Source organism: Chiloscyllium plagiosum, unplaced genomic scaffold, assembly GCF_037043375.1.
Source record: "Chiloscyllium plagiosum isolate Xiang-an unplaced genomic scaffold, Cpla_swu_hap1 HiC_scaffold_46, whole genome shotgun sequence".
NCBI classification, from domain to species: domain Eukaryota; kingdom Metazoa; phylum Chordata; class Chondrichthyes; order Orectolobiformes; family Hemiscylliidae; genus Chiloscyllium; species Chiloscyllium plagiosum.
The window spans coordinates 7,283,950-7,300,022 of NW_028270184.1; the positions used below are offsets into that span (position 1 = coordinate 7,283,950).

The following is a 16,073-nucleotide window of genomic DNA, read 5'->3' on the forward strand; positions in this document are numbered from 1 at the left end:
CCCCCCGTATTCACTCGTCGTATCCTTCCAGTCTTAACAAAGGAATTAAACCAATTTCAAACCCACACACTGACAATTCCGATAATTTAACCACGTCCACTTCAATCTTGACTAGTTTGCCTGGGCTGGTGTTGCGTGTTTTTTTTTTAAAAATCTAATATCTGTTCACAGCATGGGGACGTCACCAACAGGGCATAGCCTCTGTCATCACATCCACTTGAGAAGGTTTTGGTGAGCTGTCTTCTTCAACCGCCACAGTCCAATTAGCAGCGCCGCCAAGAAACCGGGTTCCAGGATTACGATCCGTCAACCGTGCAGTTTAAAATCAAGGTAGGGTGCAGCTTGGATGGGTGAAGGTGTTGGTCGCTGGACATTCTCAATGATTAGTTGACTCAGTAGATTCCTTTCAGAGTAAAAGAAAATGAATTTCTGGGGAGGTGACTGTAACAATTAATTTAATGGACTGCTCTGCATTTTATCACATTCTGGGCGTAACAATGGTACGGGTAGTTTTTTTTTTAGAAACAATGGCTCTTTCGAGTGAACAGAATCACATTTTTGGACACAGGCAGCCAACACAGTCACAGACTTAGAAGCCTTTCTCCATCAGCCAGGACTTCAGTTCCTTGTCAAAATAACCTTTGACCCGGATGTTCATTGAGACCTCATTAACTTGCGTGAGGGGAGTCTTGCCCGTGATCTGTTCGAGGAATTTCTTCACATCCTTCTCGAGCATCTGAAGGAGGCAGAAGAGCACCACGGGTTAAAAATGAAGACTCCCAACTCACCTAGCCATGCGCTGAGAGGACAGCTATAGTAAACGCTTCAAAGCGAATGGCTAATCCATCAAAATTGTTTTGAACAGGTAGGCCAGGCTCAACTAAGTTATTCCAATTTGTACACTATTAAATAACCTGTGTGAGGTGGGAGCTTCCCGTTATTATTAACTCCTCTGCCAACACTTAACTCTGATGCCATCTGTCACAAGCAGCAAACACATATGTGGCTTTGTCAAGCAGGTTTCTGAAGTATTGCTCTGCTGTTATTTTGATTTTGATAGAAATATATACACTATCTCTCACTTTCAAGAAATAATAACTAATTTATCAACAGCAGAAACCAATACAGTGTTCTATTTACCAACAGTGTTAGAGGTCTGCAGCATGGAAACAGGCCCTTCGGCCCAACTTGTCTATGTTGCCCAGTTTTCATAATTAAGCTAGTCCAATTTGCCTGTGTTTGGTCCATATCCCTCCATACCTATCCCATCCATGTACCTAAGTATTTCTTAAATGATAAAATTGTACTCGCTTCCACCACTATCGCTGGCAGCCCTGTTCCAGACACTCACCACCCTCAGTGTGAAAAAATTACTCTTTTGAGTCTCTCCCCTCTCTCCTTAAACCTACGCCCTCCAGTTTTAGACTCCCCTATCACAGGGAAAAGCTGCTGGCTATTTACCTTATCTATACCTCTCATGATTTTATAAACCCCTGTAAGGTCACCACCCACCCCCGTCTCCTACGCTCCTGGGAAACAAGTCCCAGCCTTCCCTTATAACTCAACCCTTCCAGACCAAATAGCATCCTAGTAAATCTTCTCTCCACTTTTTCACATTTAATAATACCCTTTCTAGATTAGGGCATCCAGAACTCCAAGTGTGGCCTCACCAACATCTCGTACAGCTGCAACAAGATGTCCCAACCCCTTCACTTAATGCTCTGACCGATGAAAGCGAGCACACCCTGTCCACCTGTGACTCCACTTTCAAGGAACAATGCCGTGCGCCCCTAGACTCCTTCGTTCTAAAACACTCGAGTTAGAAAATGTTACCTGAGCGACGAATTCCGCAGATGGATACCTCTCAAGCATACAAAATATATCTTGATGATGAGCACCAAAGACCTGTATCACAACCCCTTTTCTTCACATGCATGTGCCCTTTGGCTAAGACCATAAAAAGAATGATCTCAAAGTTCACAGGCAAAACAAAATCGTGGAACAGCAAGCTTCAAGCAAGCCTGAGTAAAGCTGATGCAAAAGGATAAAGAGACTCTGAGCGCAGTGCAATGTAAATGCAAGGGATGCATTGTCTCATATGGTAAAATTCCTCAATAAAATGCAGGAATGGAAACGCAGGATCCTTAGAAGCAGAACTGCAGACAAAAATGATTGAGAACACCAACAAAGAACAACAGTGGGTTATATTTACAGGGACTAGGAGAAAGTGAGGACTGCAGATGCTGGAGATCAGAGTCAAAATGTGTGGCACTGGAAAAGCACAGCCGGTCAGGCAGCATCCGAGGAGCAGGAGAGTCGACGTTTTGAGCATACGCTCTTCATCAGGAAAATGAAAAGCTCTTCCTGATGAAGGGCTTATGCTCAAAACATGGACTCTCCTGCTTCTCGGATGCTGCCTGACCGGCTGTGCTTTTCCAGCGCCACACTTTTTGACTCTATTGAAAGGGATGTTGAGTACGAATCCCAAGATGTGATAATGAATCTAATTAAAACTTTCAGTCACAATTACAATATTTGCACTTATCAACAGATTTCCACATGTTCAAAACATTAAAGGACACAATAATATTGCAGAAAGACGGTGCTGAAGATAAAGATTAGCCATGACCCAATGATTGACAGAGCACGCTCAATGGCTTACGCATGGAAACATTTTCTTCCTGATTTGGCCCTCACGACCGATTTTCTGTATCTTATATGAGTTATTAGATAATGACCCAAAAAGTACAAACATTCATCACAGCCTTTACTTTCAATTATTTGTAGGCTTTCCTCCACTCTAGATGTTTTCGTAGATATCCAACAATGTGGAAGCAGGCCATTCGGCTCATTGAGTCCAAACAGACCCCTCCAAAAAGCATCCCAACCAGAGCCAATCCCCACCCCACTCTAACTCTGTAACCCTGCATTTCCCATGGCTAACCCACCTAACCTGCACATCGCTGGACACTATGGGACAATTTAGCACAGCCAATCCACCCTAACCTGCACATCGCTGGACACTACGGGACAATTTAGCATGGCCAATCCACCCTAACCTGCACATCCCTGGGCACTATGGGACAATTTAGCATGGCCAATCCACCCTAACCTGCACATCGCTGGACACTATGGGACAATTTAGCACGGCCAATCCACCCTAACCTGCACATCCCTGGGCACTATGGGACAATTTAGCACGGCCAATCCACCCTAACCTGCACATCCCTGGGCACTGTGGGACAATTTAGCACGGTCAATCACCCTAACCTGCACATCCCTGGGCACCATGGGACAATTTAGCACGGTCAATCCACCCTAACCTGCCCATCCCTGGACGCTATGGGACAATTTAGCACGGCCAATCCACCCTAACCTGCACATCCCTGGGCGCTATGGAACAATTTAGCACGGCCAATCCACCCTAACCTGCACATCCCTGGGCACTATGGGACAATTTAGCATGGCCAGTCCACCCTAACCTGCACATCCCTGGACGCAATGGGACAATTTAGCACGGCCAATCCACCCTAACCTGCACATCCCTGGATGCTATGGGACAATTTAGCACGGCCAATCCACCCTAACCTGCACATCCCTGGACGCTATGGGACAATTTAGCACGGCCAATCCACCCTAACCTGCACATCTTTGGGTTGTGGGAGGAAACTGGAGCACCCAGACGAAACTCATGCAGACACGGGGAGAACATGCGAACTTCACACTGCCAGTCACCTGAGGGTGGAATCAAACCTGGATCCATGACACTGTAAGGCCGCAGTGCTAACCACTGAGCCACCGTGCTGCCTTTTCTTGGGCGCATTACTGTCCATCCAGCTTGTCTGACCAATTCTAATGATGGGTAATATTCAAAATGCAAACTTGCCTTACTATTTAAAATACTGACCCGCGTACCGTGTACATTTCTGCCAACAAACTAAAAATATTCAATTCGTGACAAAACAATTCAATCAAAATTACAAAGCTACCACGCAAAAGAAGGCAAACTTTGTGAACAATCACACAAGCTTTACAAGAAATTGAACCATCCTTAAAGACGAGACTACCTTTTCTCGCTGTCAAAGCCGTAATGTTACGAGGTTAATTTCACAAGGTCACATACCCAGATATCACCCTCGATTTTCCGAACGACAGTCATCTTCCTGTTGCCGTGAGTGATGTCTGTATAAACGGGGAGATTGTGCATCCTGGAACGCCGGATCAGGTATGGCAAGTCAGGAGGTGGATCTGTTAAAAAACATTAAAGCATAAATCAAAGCATTCTTTACCAGAGGTAATCGCAAGATGTTTAGTGAGCTTTGCGAAAGCATGGCTGATATAGAATTTCCTACCCAGAAGAACATTAGTGAGCCAGACAGGTCTCTGACAACCCAAAGATTTGAGATAGAAATTACTGATACCTCTTATTCCAGAACGGAGGAGCAAATTACTGCAGATGCTGGAATCTGGACTGAAAACAGGAAGTGCTGGAAATCTCAGTGGGGCAGGCAGCATCCGTGGAGACAGAGAGAGAGCTAACTTTTCAAGTCTAGGTGATTTGAATTATTGTTATCACATGTACCTAGGTACAGTGAAAAGTTTTGTTTTACATGCAGTACAGGCAGATCATACTGTACACACAAAGATCACAGGGCGATTGAGCAGGGCGAGGAATACAAAGTTAAGGTTGCAAAGAAAGTGTACAAAAAGCAAGATCAACATCCGATTTGAAATCTGAGAGGTCCATTCAGAAAGTCTAATAACAGCAGGGAAGAAACAGGTATGTTTTGAGCTTTTGTATCTTCTGCTGTTGGAAGAGATTATGATTGGGGTAGGAGAGGGGGGTCTTTGATGATGTTGGTTGTCATTCCACAGCAATGACTCTTCATCAGGAGCTGACGCGATGTGTGGAGGGTAAACAAGCAGGAGGCTGGGGGAGCACAGCAAGGCAGGCAGCATCAGGAGGGAGAGGCAGGAGGCTGGGGGAGCACAGCAAGGCAGGCAGCATCAGGAGGGACAGGCAGGAGGCTGGAGGAACACAGCAAGGCAGGCAGCATCAGGAGGGACAGGCAGGAGGCGGGAGGAACACAGCAAGGCAGACAGCACCAGGAGGGACAGGCAGGAGGCTGGGGGAGCACAGCAAGACAGGCAGCATCAGGAGGGACAGGCAGGAGGCTGGGGGAACACAGCAAGGCAGGCAGCATCAGGAGGGACAGGCAGGAGGCTGGGGGAACACAGCAAGGCAGGCAGCATCAGGAGGGACAGGCTGGAGGCTGGGGGAACACAGCAAGGCAGGCAGCATCAGGAGGGACAGGCAGGAGGCTGGAGGAACACAGCAAGGCAGACAGCACCAGGAGGGACAGGCAGGAGGCTGGGGGAGCACAGCAAGACAGGCAGCATCAGGAGGGACAGGCAGGAGGCTGGGGGAACACAGCAAGGCAGGCAGCATCAGGAGGTGGAGAAGTCAATGTTTCGGATGTAACCTTTCTTCAGAAATGGAGGTGGGTTGGGGGAGCTGCAGATAAAGGTGGTGGAGGGCTTTGGTTGGGAGAGGGGCGGAATGGTGAGATAGTGACAGGTGAACACAGGTGGAGGGAGCAGTATTTATGCTATAGTAGTGGGTTGAGGTGCTGGGAGAGAAAGGATGTTGATAGTTCTGATTAAGGAATCAGAATGTCAGGACAGTGGTGTGTCCAACTACCAAACATAAATCAGTGCAGATGCTAGAATCTGTACTGGAAAGCTTGCTCCATGTCAGAAGTCATCACGGAAAGTTCGCTTTTTCTTCTAACTCCAAGCTCTCTTTCAAAGACAGTGGACTGGATTACATGTCAAGGTCTCCTAGAAGCGCTGACCTCCCCACCCCCCCTCCCCCCACCATCAGCATTATTTCAAAGGCAATAATTTGTTACTTTTTGGTGGGGCAAGTGGCAGACTGAAAAATCGAGGTGAAGGGCCAAACCTCTCCATATCAGATGGCTAAAGGAGTAAAAGGAGCCAGCGGGCTAAATCGTGGTCATAGTTAGGGAACACCAAGCTAGAGATTTAAAAGGCTGTGACCTACACAAGGAGGAAACAGTGAGTCGTTTCATACAGACTCCAATGCAGAAAATATTTCGAGGCACTTGGTGGGGCAAATCAGAGCAGGACTTATATATTTAATGACAATGTTTTGGAGACCTTGGAGTGCAGGGTCAAAGTTCCTTGAAAGTGGGGTTAAAGGAAGACAGTACAGTGCCTAGGGTTTGTACCTTGGTAATTTGTACCCAAGATGGCACCATGAGAGGTGACATTGTAAACTTTTCAATGTACTCCTGTATTTGAGTACCGGTCACAATAAAACATATTCTATTCTATTCTAGCGAAGCAGGGGTTTGATATGCTTGCCTTTTTTTGGTCAGTGCACTGAGTATTGGTGTTGGGAGGTCATGTTGTACAAGACATTGGTTAGACCACTTTTGGAATACTGCATTCAATTCTGGTCTCCCTACCATAGGAAAGATGTTGTGAAACTTGAAAGGGTTCAGAAAAGATTCACAAAGAAGTTGCTAAGGTTGGAGGATTTGAGCTATCGGGGGAGGCTGAATAGGCTGGGGCTGTTTTCCTTGGAATGTCAGAGGCTGAGGGCTGACCTTATAGAGGTTTACAAAATCATGTGGGGCATGGATAGGGTAAATAGGCAAGAGTATTCACTACACCCAGAGTAGTGAAGTCCAAAACTAGAGGGCACACGTTTAAGATGACGGGGAAAAGATTTAAAAGGGACCTAGGGGAAACTTTTTCATGCAAAGGGTGGTGCGTGTATGGAACGAACTGCCAGAGGAAGTGGTGGAGGCTGGTACAATGACAACATTTAAAAGGCATCAGCATGGGTACATGAATAGGGAGGGTTCAGATGGATGTGTGTTCAATACTGGCAAATGGGACGAGATTAATTCAGGATATCTGGTCAGCGTGGATAAGTTGGACCAAAGGGTACGTTTCTGCGCTGTATAGCTCTACGACTTAGCAAAAGAGATAGTGGACAAGGAGTCAGAGCTATTGACAATCAACAAGGTTTCAAAGAGGGAGACGCAGAGGAATTTAAACAGGTGAGTCCAGAATAATGAGTGAGGCAACAGAGGACAGGACAAAGCAGAGGATGCATACAGGATACTTGAAACAGAAAGGTCAACAAGGGATACTATTGAAGCAAATTAGGGTTTTGAGTTGATGGGATTAACACAATGCCGTTTAATTTCAATATAGATCATTTACAAAGAATAAAAACAGTGCACAACGTAGTTTAAATAAAAAAGAGCTAATTCTTTTAGTGAAAAATGACTAGTTGTTATTGTAAAAAAAAAGGTTGTAATGTAGAGAAATTGGCAAAATGGATAAGCTATCAATAATATGGACCTCGAGGTGGGCACCATCCTGATGGCGTGGGGTAGCGATCATGTTTCGGAGGAACAGGTACTGTGGTAGGTGGAATCAATCGCTCCACAAACTTGAACTCCTCTGTTGACTCTATAATTCCTGGATATTTAGGATCGGAACTTGGAGAATTGGTGTAGTTCTAGGAAAGAGCAAAAATATCACGTTCAGCGTTATAGGATGAATGTTACAGAGCTTGCACCACCAGTGTATATTGGAAAACAACAGCATTTCTACTCATTTCATAGATTCATAGAATCCCTACAGTGTGGAAAGAGACCGATCAGCCCACCAAGTCCATGCCGACCCTCCAAACAGCATCCTACCCAGACCCACGTCCTCAACCTATTCCCGTAACCTTGCATTTCCCATGGCCAATCCACCCTAACCTGCACATCCCTGGGCACTATGGGACAATTTAGCACGGCCAATCCACCCTAACCTGCACATCCCTTGGCACTATGGGACAATTTAGCACGGCCAATCCACCCTAACCTGCACATCCCTGGGCACTATGGGGCAACTTAACAGGGCCAATTCACCCTAACCTGCACATCCCTGGGCGCTATGGGACAATTTAGCACGGCCAATCCACCCTAACCTGCACATCCCTAGACACTATGGGACAATTTAGCACGGCCAATCCACCCTAACCTGCACATCCCTGGGCACTATGGGACAATTTAGCACGGCCAATCCACCCTAACCTGCACATCCCTGGGCACTATGGGACAATTTAGCATGGCCAATCCACCCTAACCTGCACATCCCTGGGCACTATGGGACAATTTAGCATGGCCAATTCACCCTAACCTGCACATCCCTGGGCACTATGGGGCAACTTAACAGGGCCAATTCACCCTAACCTACACATCCCTGGACACTATGGGACAATTTAGCACGGCTAATTCACCCCAACCTACACATCCCTGGACACTATGGACAATTTAGCATGGCCAATCCAGCCTAATCTGCACATCCCTGGGCATTATGGACAATTTAGCATGGCCAATCTACCCTAACATGCACATCCCTGGGCACTATGGGACAATTTAACATGGCCAATTCACCCTAACCTGCACATCCCTGGACACTGTGGGACAATTTAATATGGCCAATTCACCCTAACCTACACATCCCTGGGCACTATGGGACAATTTAGCACGGCCAATCCAGCCTAACCTGCACATCCCTGGGCACTATGGGACAATTTAGCACGGCCAATCCATCCTAACATGCACATCCCTGGGCACTATGGGACAATTTAGCACGGCCAATCTACCCTAACCTACACATCCCTGGGCACTATGGGACAATTTAACATGGCCAATTCACCCTAACCTGCACATCCCTGGACACTGTGGGACAATTTAACATAGCCAATCCACCCTAACCTACACATCCCTGGGCACTGTGGGACAATTTAACATGGCTAATTCACCCTAACCTGCACATCCCTGGGCACTATGGGACAATATAGCATGGCCAATCCACCCTAACCTGCATATCCCTGGGCACTATGGACAATTTAGCACGGCCAATCCACCCTAACCTGCACATTCCTGGGCACTGTGGGACAATTTAACATGGCTAATCCACCCTAACCTGCACATCCCTGGGCACTATGGGACAATATAGCATGGCCAATCCACCCTAACCTGCATATCCCTGGGCACTATGGACAATTTAGCACGGCCAATCCACCCTAACCTGCACATTCCTGGGCACTATGGACAATTTAACATGGCCAATCCACCCTAACCTGCACATCCCTGGGCACTATGGGACAATTTAGCATGGCCAATCCACCCTAACCTGCATATCCCTGGGCACTATGGACAATTTAGCACGGCCAATCCACCCTAACCTGCACATTCCTGGGCACTATGGACAATTTAACATGGCCAATCCACCTAGCATGCACATCTTCGGACTCTGATAGGAAATCAGAGTACCTGGAGGAAACCCATGCGACACGGGGAGAATGTGTAAACTCCACACAGACAGTCGCCTGAGGGTGGAATGCGTCCCTGATGCTGTGAGGCAGCAGTGCTAACTACTGAGCTGCCATGCCACCCTTTACCCAATTAAGTCACTGGCATGGATTCCACAGGGACCAAAATGGTCACTGATCCCTTACTGACATCATTTCTGAATCCCTCAGCAAGAACAGGCACTGCACCACCACTACTGCAACCCACAACACAATTGAAGCCCAAAACGGAATTAATTTCATGAGAGGAGAACATGCCATATACGTTATCACCAGATCTATAGAAGGCACTGTCATCACTACTACACCTCCAATGATAGTACTGACATTACCACTGGACAAGGGTCACTGTCAACTGGACAGTGTCAACTAGTCAATGTCATCATCGAAGGATCCCTAAATAACAGCACCAGTCATTCCCTAAGGGATTAATGCACATATTTACGGGCAGTCAGTTACCAGGAGACATCTGCTCTCACTGTCATCACCGTAAACAATTACTAGCACTGTGGTCACCACCAACTGGTACTGACACTGCCACCTCCAGCCGATATAGATTAGATTAGATTACCTACAGAATGGATCAACAAGTGCACACCAACCCTCCAGAGAGCAACACACCCAGACGCATTCACTCCTGACTAATACACCTAACACTACAGGCAATTTCCCACGGCCAATCCACCCTAACCTGCACATCCCTGGGCACTGTGGGACAATTTAGCACGGCCAATCCACCCTAACCTGCACATCCCTGGGCACTGTGGGACAATTTAGCACGGCCAATCCACCCTAACCTGCACATCCCTGGACACTATGGGACAATTTAGCACGGCCAATCTACCCTAACCTGCCCATCCCTGGGCACTATGGGACAATTTAGCACGGCCAATCCACCCTAACCTGCACATCTTTGAACTGTGGGAAGAAACCGGAGCACCCGGAGGAACCCCACGCAGACACGGGGAGAACATGCAAACTCCACACAGACAGTTGCCCGAGGCGGGAATTGAACTCAGGTCCCTGACTCTGTGAGGTAGCAGTGCTAACCACTGAGCCACTGTGCCGCCCTATATACTGGCACTATATCCAGCGGACACTGACTGGCACTGCCAGATGTTGACTTCAACACACCGCATGGACACTGACTGGTATCACTGTTCCCAGGGACTTTCACTGGCACCACCATGCCCAACAGACTACCAGTCCCAGGGACATTCACTGGCAATGCCATTTTCTGTGGACATTTACTGATAGAGCAATCCCCAGTGGACACCAACAGGAACTTCCATCCCTAGTAGGTGCCCAGTGACACCATAATCCCCAGTGGTCATTAACTGGCACCATCACCCCTAATGGACTCCCAGTAGCACTGCCATCCCCAATGGTCTCCCACTGGCACCGCCATCCTCAGTGGGTGCCCACTGACACCACCACCCATAATGGACATTAACTGGCACAACCATGTTCAGTGGACATTAACTAGCACTACAATCCCACTGGCACCACCATCTCCAATGGATGTTCACTGGCACTACCATCCCAGTGGACACCTGCTGGCAACACAATCCCCAGTGGTCTCCCACCATCACCCCCTCCCCCAGTGAATTCCAGCTGTCAACCCCCTCCCCCAGTGGACCCCCACTATCACCCCCTGTTCTCAGTGGACTCCCGCCATCACCCCCCCACTCTTGTGGACCACCCCAATGGAATCCCACTGCCACCCCCTCCCCCAGTGGACTCCCACCATCACCCCCCCCCCCCCCTCCAGTGAATTCCTGCTGTCAGTCACTCCCTCCCCCAGTCGATTCCAGTCATATACCCACTCTCCCACCGGGGACGCCTGCCATCACCCCCTCCTCCAGTGAATTCCTGCTGTCAGCCACTCCCTCCCCAGTGGATTCCTGCCAAACACGCCCCCTCCCCCTGTGGACTCTCCTAGTGGATTCCCGATGTCACCCCTCTCCCCCAGTGGACTTCTGTTGTGACCTCTCCTTCTCTCAGTGGATTCCTGCCATCACCCCATCCTTCTCCAGTGGACTCTCCCAATGGATTCCCACCATAACGCCGCCCCCCTCCCATGGACTCTCTCAGTGGATTCCTGCCATCACCCCTTCCCTCCCCCAATGGATTCCTGCCATCATCCCTTCCCTCCCCAGTGCATTCCCACCATCACTCCCCCCTCTCCCACTGGACTCTCCCAGTGCATTCACACCATCACCCCCCCTCTCCCAGTGGACTCTCCCAGTGCATTCCCACCATCACCCCCCCTCCCAGTGCATTCCCACCATCACCCCCCCTCTCCCAGTGCATTCCCACCATCACCCCCCCTCTCCCAGTGCATTCCCACCATCACTCCCCCCACCCCTCCCAGTGGACTCTTCCAGTGCAATCCCACCATCACCCCCCTCTCCCAGTGAACTCTCCCAGTGCAATCCCACAATCACCCCCCTCTCCCAGTGCATTCCCACCATCACCCCCCTCTCCCAATGGACTCTCCCAGTGCATTCCCACCATCACTCCCCCCCCCTCCCTCCCATTGGACTCTCCCAGTGCAATCTCACCATCACCCCCCCCTCTCCCAGTGGACTCTCCCAGTGCATTCCCACCATCACCCCCCCCCTCCCAGTGCATTCCCACCATCACCCCCCTCTCCCAGTGCAATCCCACCATCACCCCCCCCCTCCCAGTGGACTCTCCCAGTGCAATCCCACCATCACCCCCCTCCTCCCAGTGGACTCTCCCAGTGCAATCCCACCATCACCCCCCCTCTCCCAGTGCAATCCCACCATCACCCCCCTCTCCCAGTGCAATCCCACCATCACCCCCCCCCCCTCCCAGTGGACTCTCCCAGTGTATTCCCACCATCACCCCCCCTCTCCCAGTGCAATCCCACCATCACCCCCCCCCTCCCAGTGGACTCTCCCAGTGCAATCCCACCATCACCCCCCCCTCCCAGTGCAATCCCACCATCACCCCCCCTCTCCCAGTGCAATCCCACCATCACCCCCCTCCTCCAAGTGGACTCTCCCAGTGCAATCCCACCATCACCCCCCCCTCCCAGTGCAATCCCACCATCACCCCCCCCTCCCAGTGCAATCCCACCATCACCCCCCCCCCCCAGTGGACTCTCCCAGTGCAATCCCACCATCACCCCCCCCCTCCCAGTGGACTCTCCCAGTGCAATCCCACCATCCCCCCCCTCCCAGTGGACTCTCCCAGTGCAATCCCACCATCACCCCACCCACCCTCCCAGTGGACTCTCCCAGTGCAATCCCACCATCACCCCCCCCCCCCCCAGTGCAATCCCACCATCACCCCCCCCCCACCCTCCCAGTGGACTCTCCCAGTGCAATCCCACCATCACCCCCCCCCCTCCCAGTGCAATCCCACCATCACCCCCCCTCCCAGTGCAATCCCACCATCACCCCCCCCCCTCCCAGTGCAATCCCACCATCACCCCCCCTCCCAGTGGACTCTCCCAGTGCAATCCCACCATCACCCCCCCCCTCCCAGTGGACTCTCCCAGTGCACTCTCCCAGTGCAATCCCACCATCATCCCCCCCTCCCAGTGCAATCCCACCATCACCCCCCCCCACCCTCCCAGTGGACTCCCCCAGTGCTATCCCACCATCACCCCCCCCACCCTCCCAGTGGACTCCCCCAGTGCTATCCCACCATCACACACCCCCCCCCCCCTCCCCCAGTGGTCTCCTCCACTGACACACTGCCTCCCACTGGGGACCATTCCCCCTCCGCCCCCCGCTGGTTGCTGTGGGTACTGCAGCCTCCGCACTGACCCAGCGGAGAGCCCGCTTTCCGACCCACGGCCCACACACCCGCATCATCCCCCCCAACCCAGGGGCCGTATATATTGTATTTGAGTCGGTCGGGCTCAGGGAAGGCGGTACCTGGAGGAGGGGCAGGCGCTTGCAGCCGGGGACACGGAGCAAGCGGCGCCCCACAACAACAACAACGGCGGCGGCGGCGGCCATTGCCCGGGCTCGCGGGGGAACGAGGCGACCGCGCATGCTCATAACCACCCGCCGTCAGGCTCTGCGCACGCGCGGTTGCACCAGGTGGCCAAAAGCGCCACCCAGAGGATCCAGGGGAGAGTGAGTGGCAGTGGGAGGATCCAGGGGAGAGTGAGTGGCAGTGGGAGGATCCAGGGGAGAGTGAGTGGCATTGGGAGGATCCAGGGGAGAGTGAGTGGCATTGGGAGGATCCAGGGGAGAGTGAGTGGCATTGGGAGGATCCAGGGGAGAGTGAGTGGCATTGGGAGGATCCAGGGGAGAGTGAGTAGCATTGGGAGGATCCAGGGGAGAGTGAATGCCAGTGGGAGGATCCAGGGGAGAGTGAGTGGCAGTGGGAGGATCCAGGGGAGAGTGAGTGGCATTGGGAGGATCCAGGGGAGAGTGAGTGGCAGTGGGAGGATCCAGGGGAGAGTGAGTGGCAGTGGGAGGATCCAGGGGAGAGTGAGTGGCAGTGGGAGGATCCAGGGGAGAGTGAATGCCAGTGGGAGGATCCAGGGGAGAGTGAGTGGCAGTGGGAGGATCCAGGGGAGAGTGAGTGGCAGTGGGAGGATCCAGGGGAGAGTGAGTGGCATTGGGAGGATCTAGGGGAGAGTGAGTGGCATTGGGAGGATCCAGGGGAGAGTGAGTGGCATTGGGAGGATCCAGGGGAGAGTGAATGCCATTGTGGGGATCCAGCGGTGGGTAAGTGCCAGTGGGAGGATCCAGGGGAGAGTGAGTGGCATTGGGAGGATCCAGGGGAGAGTGAATGCCAGTGGGAGGATCATGGAGAGAGTGAGTGCCATTGAGGGGATCCAGGGGAGGGTGAGTGCCAGTGGAAGGATCCGGGGAGAGTGAGTGCCAGTGGGAGGATCCAGGGGAGAGTGAGTGCCAGTGAGGGGATCCTGGGGACAGTGAGGGCATCCAGAGGAGATTGAATGCCAGTGGGAAGAGCCATGGGAGAGTGTGTCAGTGGGTGGATCCAGCAGAGATTGAGTGCCAGTGAGGGGATCCACTGGAGAGTGAGTGCCAGTGAGAGGTTCCAGGGAAGAGTGTCTGCCAGTGAAGGGATCCAGGGGAGAGCGAGTGCCTATGGTGAGTGCCAGTGAGGGGATTCAGGGGAGAGTGAGTGTCTGCAGGAGAATCCAGGGGAGTGAGTGCCAGTTAGAGCATCCAGTGGTCAGCGAGTGCCAGTGAAGTGGAGTTCTGGTGAACAGATCCAGTGACAGGAGAGTGCCAGTGGGAAGAACTAGTGGTGGGTATGTGACAGTGAAAGCAATCCAGTGGAGACTGGGTGTCAGTGAAGGGATCCAGGGGAGAGCAAATGACAGAGTGCTAGTTAGGGAATCCAGTGGTGATTGAGTGCCAGTAAGACGACACAGTGATGATGGCAGTGCCAATGAGATGGTCTAGTGGTGGGTTAGTACCTGTGACAGGATTCAATAGTGGGGTTAGTTCTAGCAAGTGTGTCCAGCAGTGAGTTGGGTCCATGAGACAATCCAGTGGTTATCTGTCAGAGGCAGTAATGTCAGTGTCAGGGAGAGGTTCCAGTGTTGATGGTAGCATGAGTGAGAGGGTGTAGTGCTGACATCAGTGGTAGTGCGATAGATAGTGAGGTTGGTGCCAGTACAGAGTCCAGAGTCAACGTCAATCGATCATTGGTGACACCTTTGCCATTAGGAAGTCGAATGACAACATCTCACATTGTGGTAGGATCATTTTTATTTGTTGGATGTGGGCATCACTGGCTGGGCCCAGCATTTAATACGCATCCCTAGTTGACCTTGAGATGGTGGTGGTGGTGGTGAGCTGCCTTCTTGAACCGCTGCAGTCCACCATTAGCGAGAGAATTCCAGGATTTTGATTCCAGCGCCAGTGGAGGAACGGCGATATATTTCCAAGTCGGGATGGCGAGTGGCTCGGAGAGTGACTTGAAGGGGGTGGTGTTCCCGTGTATTTGCTGTCTTTGTGGGCTACTAATGAAGGCAGTACCAGTGACAGTCGGGATTACATTCGGTGGGGGGAGTAGCCTGACATAATTGCTTATAGCAATACAACTGCATTGTATGATGAAAAGGAAATCCAATGACAAGGTCTCGAATGGTATTCCCAGTAGGAAGTCCATTAATGTCAGTTCCTTTTTACTGCCAATAAGGTGAATCAGTGGTAATATTGTTGATAGTCAGGGTCTAGTGGTGACATAACCGGTGGTGGAATCCAGTGCAGTCGCAGGTAGACAGGATAGTGGTCAGTGCATTGAGCATAGGAGTTGGGATGTCGTCTTGCAGCTGTACAGGACATTGGTTAGGCCCCTTTCAGAATACTGCACTCAGTTCTGGTCTCATAATATCGTTCCGACAGCAGGGAAACTTGAAAGGGTTCGGAAAAGATTTACAACGATGTTGCCATGGTGGAGGGTTGGAGCTACAGGGAGAGGCTGTACAGGCTGGGGCTGTTTTCCCAGGAGCGTCGGAGGCTGAGGGGGTGACCTTATAGAGGTTTATACAATCATGAGGGGCGTGGATAGGATGAGTAGCCGAGGGGAGTCAAAGACTAGAGGGTTAAGGTGAGAGGGGAAAGATATAAAAGAGACCTAAGGGGTAACTTTTTCCACACAGAGGGTGGTGCGGGTATGGAATAAGTTGCCAGAGGAA

At 51.2% G+C, this 16,073-nt stretch overlaps 1 protein-coding gene across 1 annotated transcript; it reads right to left on the bottom strand.

Annotated features, from left to right (window-relative positions):
* Window positions 1–438: 438 nt before the first annotated feature.
* On the bottom strand, window positions 439–13,450 carry mrpl49 (mitochondrial ribosomal protein L49). The gene is made up of 4 exons (XM_043682717.2): window positions 13,321–13,450; window positions 7,399–7,558; window positions 4,124–4,248; window positions 439–736 (listed from the first exon to the last, which is right to left on the bottom strand). The coding sequence occupies exons 1-4, from the start codon at window positions 13,444–13,446 to the stop codon at window positions 590–592; spliced, it is 558 nt and encodes a 185-aa protein (XP_043538652.2). The 5' UTR covers window positions 13,447–13,450; the 3' UTR covers window positions 439–589.
* Window positions 13,451–16,073: the final 2,623 nt, after the last annotated feature.

Bases quoted from the DNA above. Each gene is read 5' to 3' on its own strand.
- mrpl49 (XM_043682717.2), bottom strand. From the start codon at position 13,446: ATGAGCATGCGCGGTCGCCTCGTTCCCCCGCGAGCCCGGGCAATGGCC. The intron at 7,559-13,320 runs GTACCGCCTTCC...GCTCTTTCCTAG, and splicing joins AGCGCCTGCCCCTCCTCCAG to AACTACACCAATTCTCCAAG. The intron at 737-4,123 runs GTATGTGACCTT...TGCCTCCTTCAG, and splicing joins AAATCGAGGGTGATATCTGG to ATGCTCGAGAAGGATGTGAA.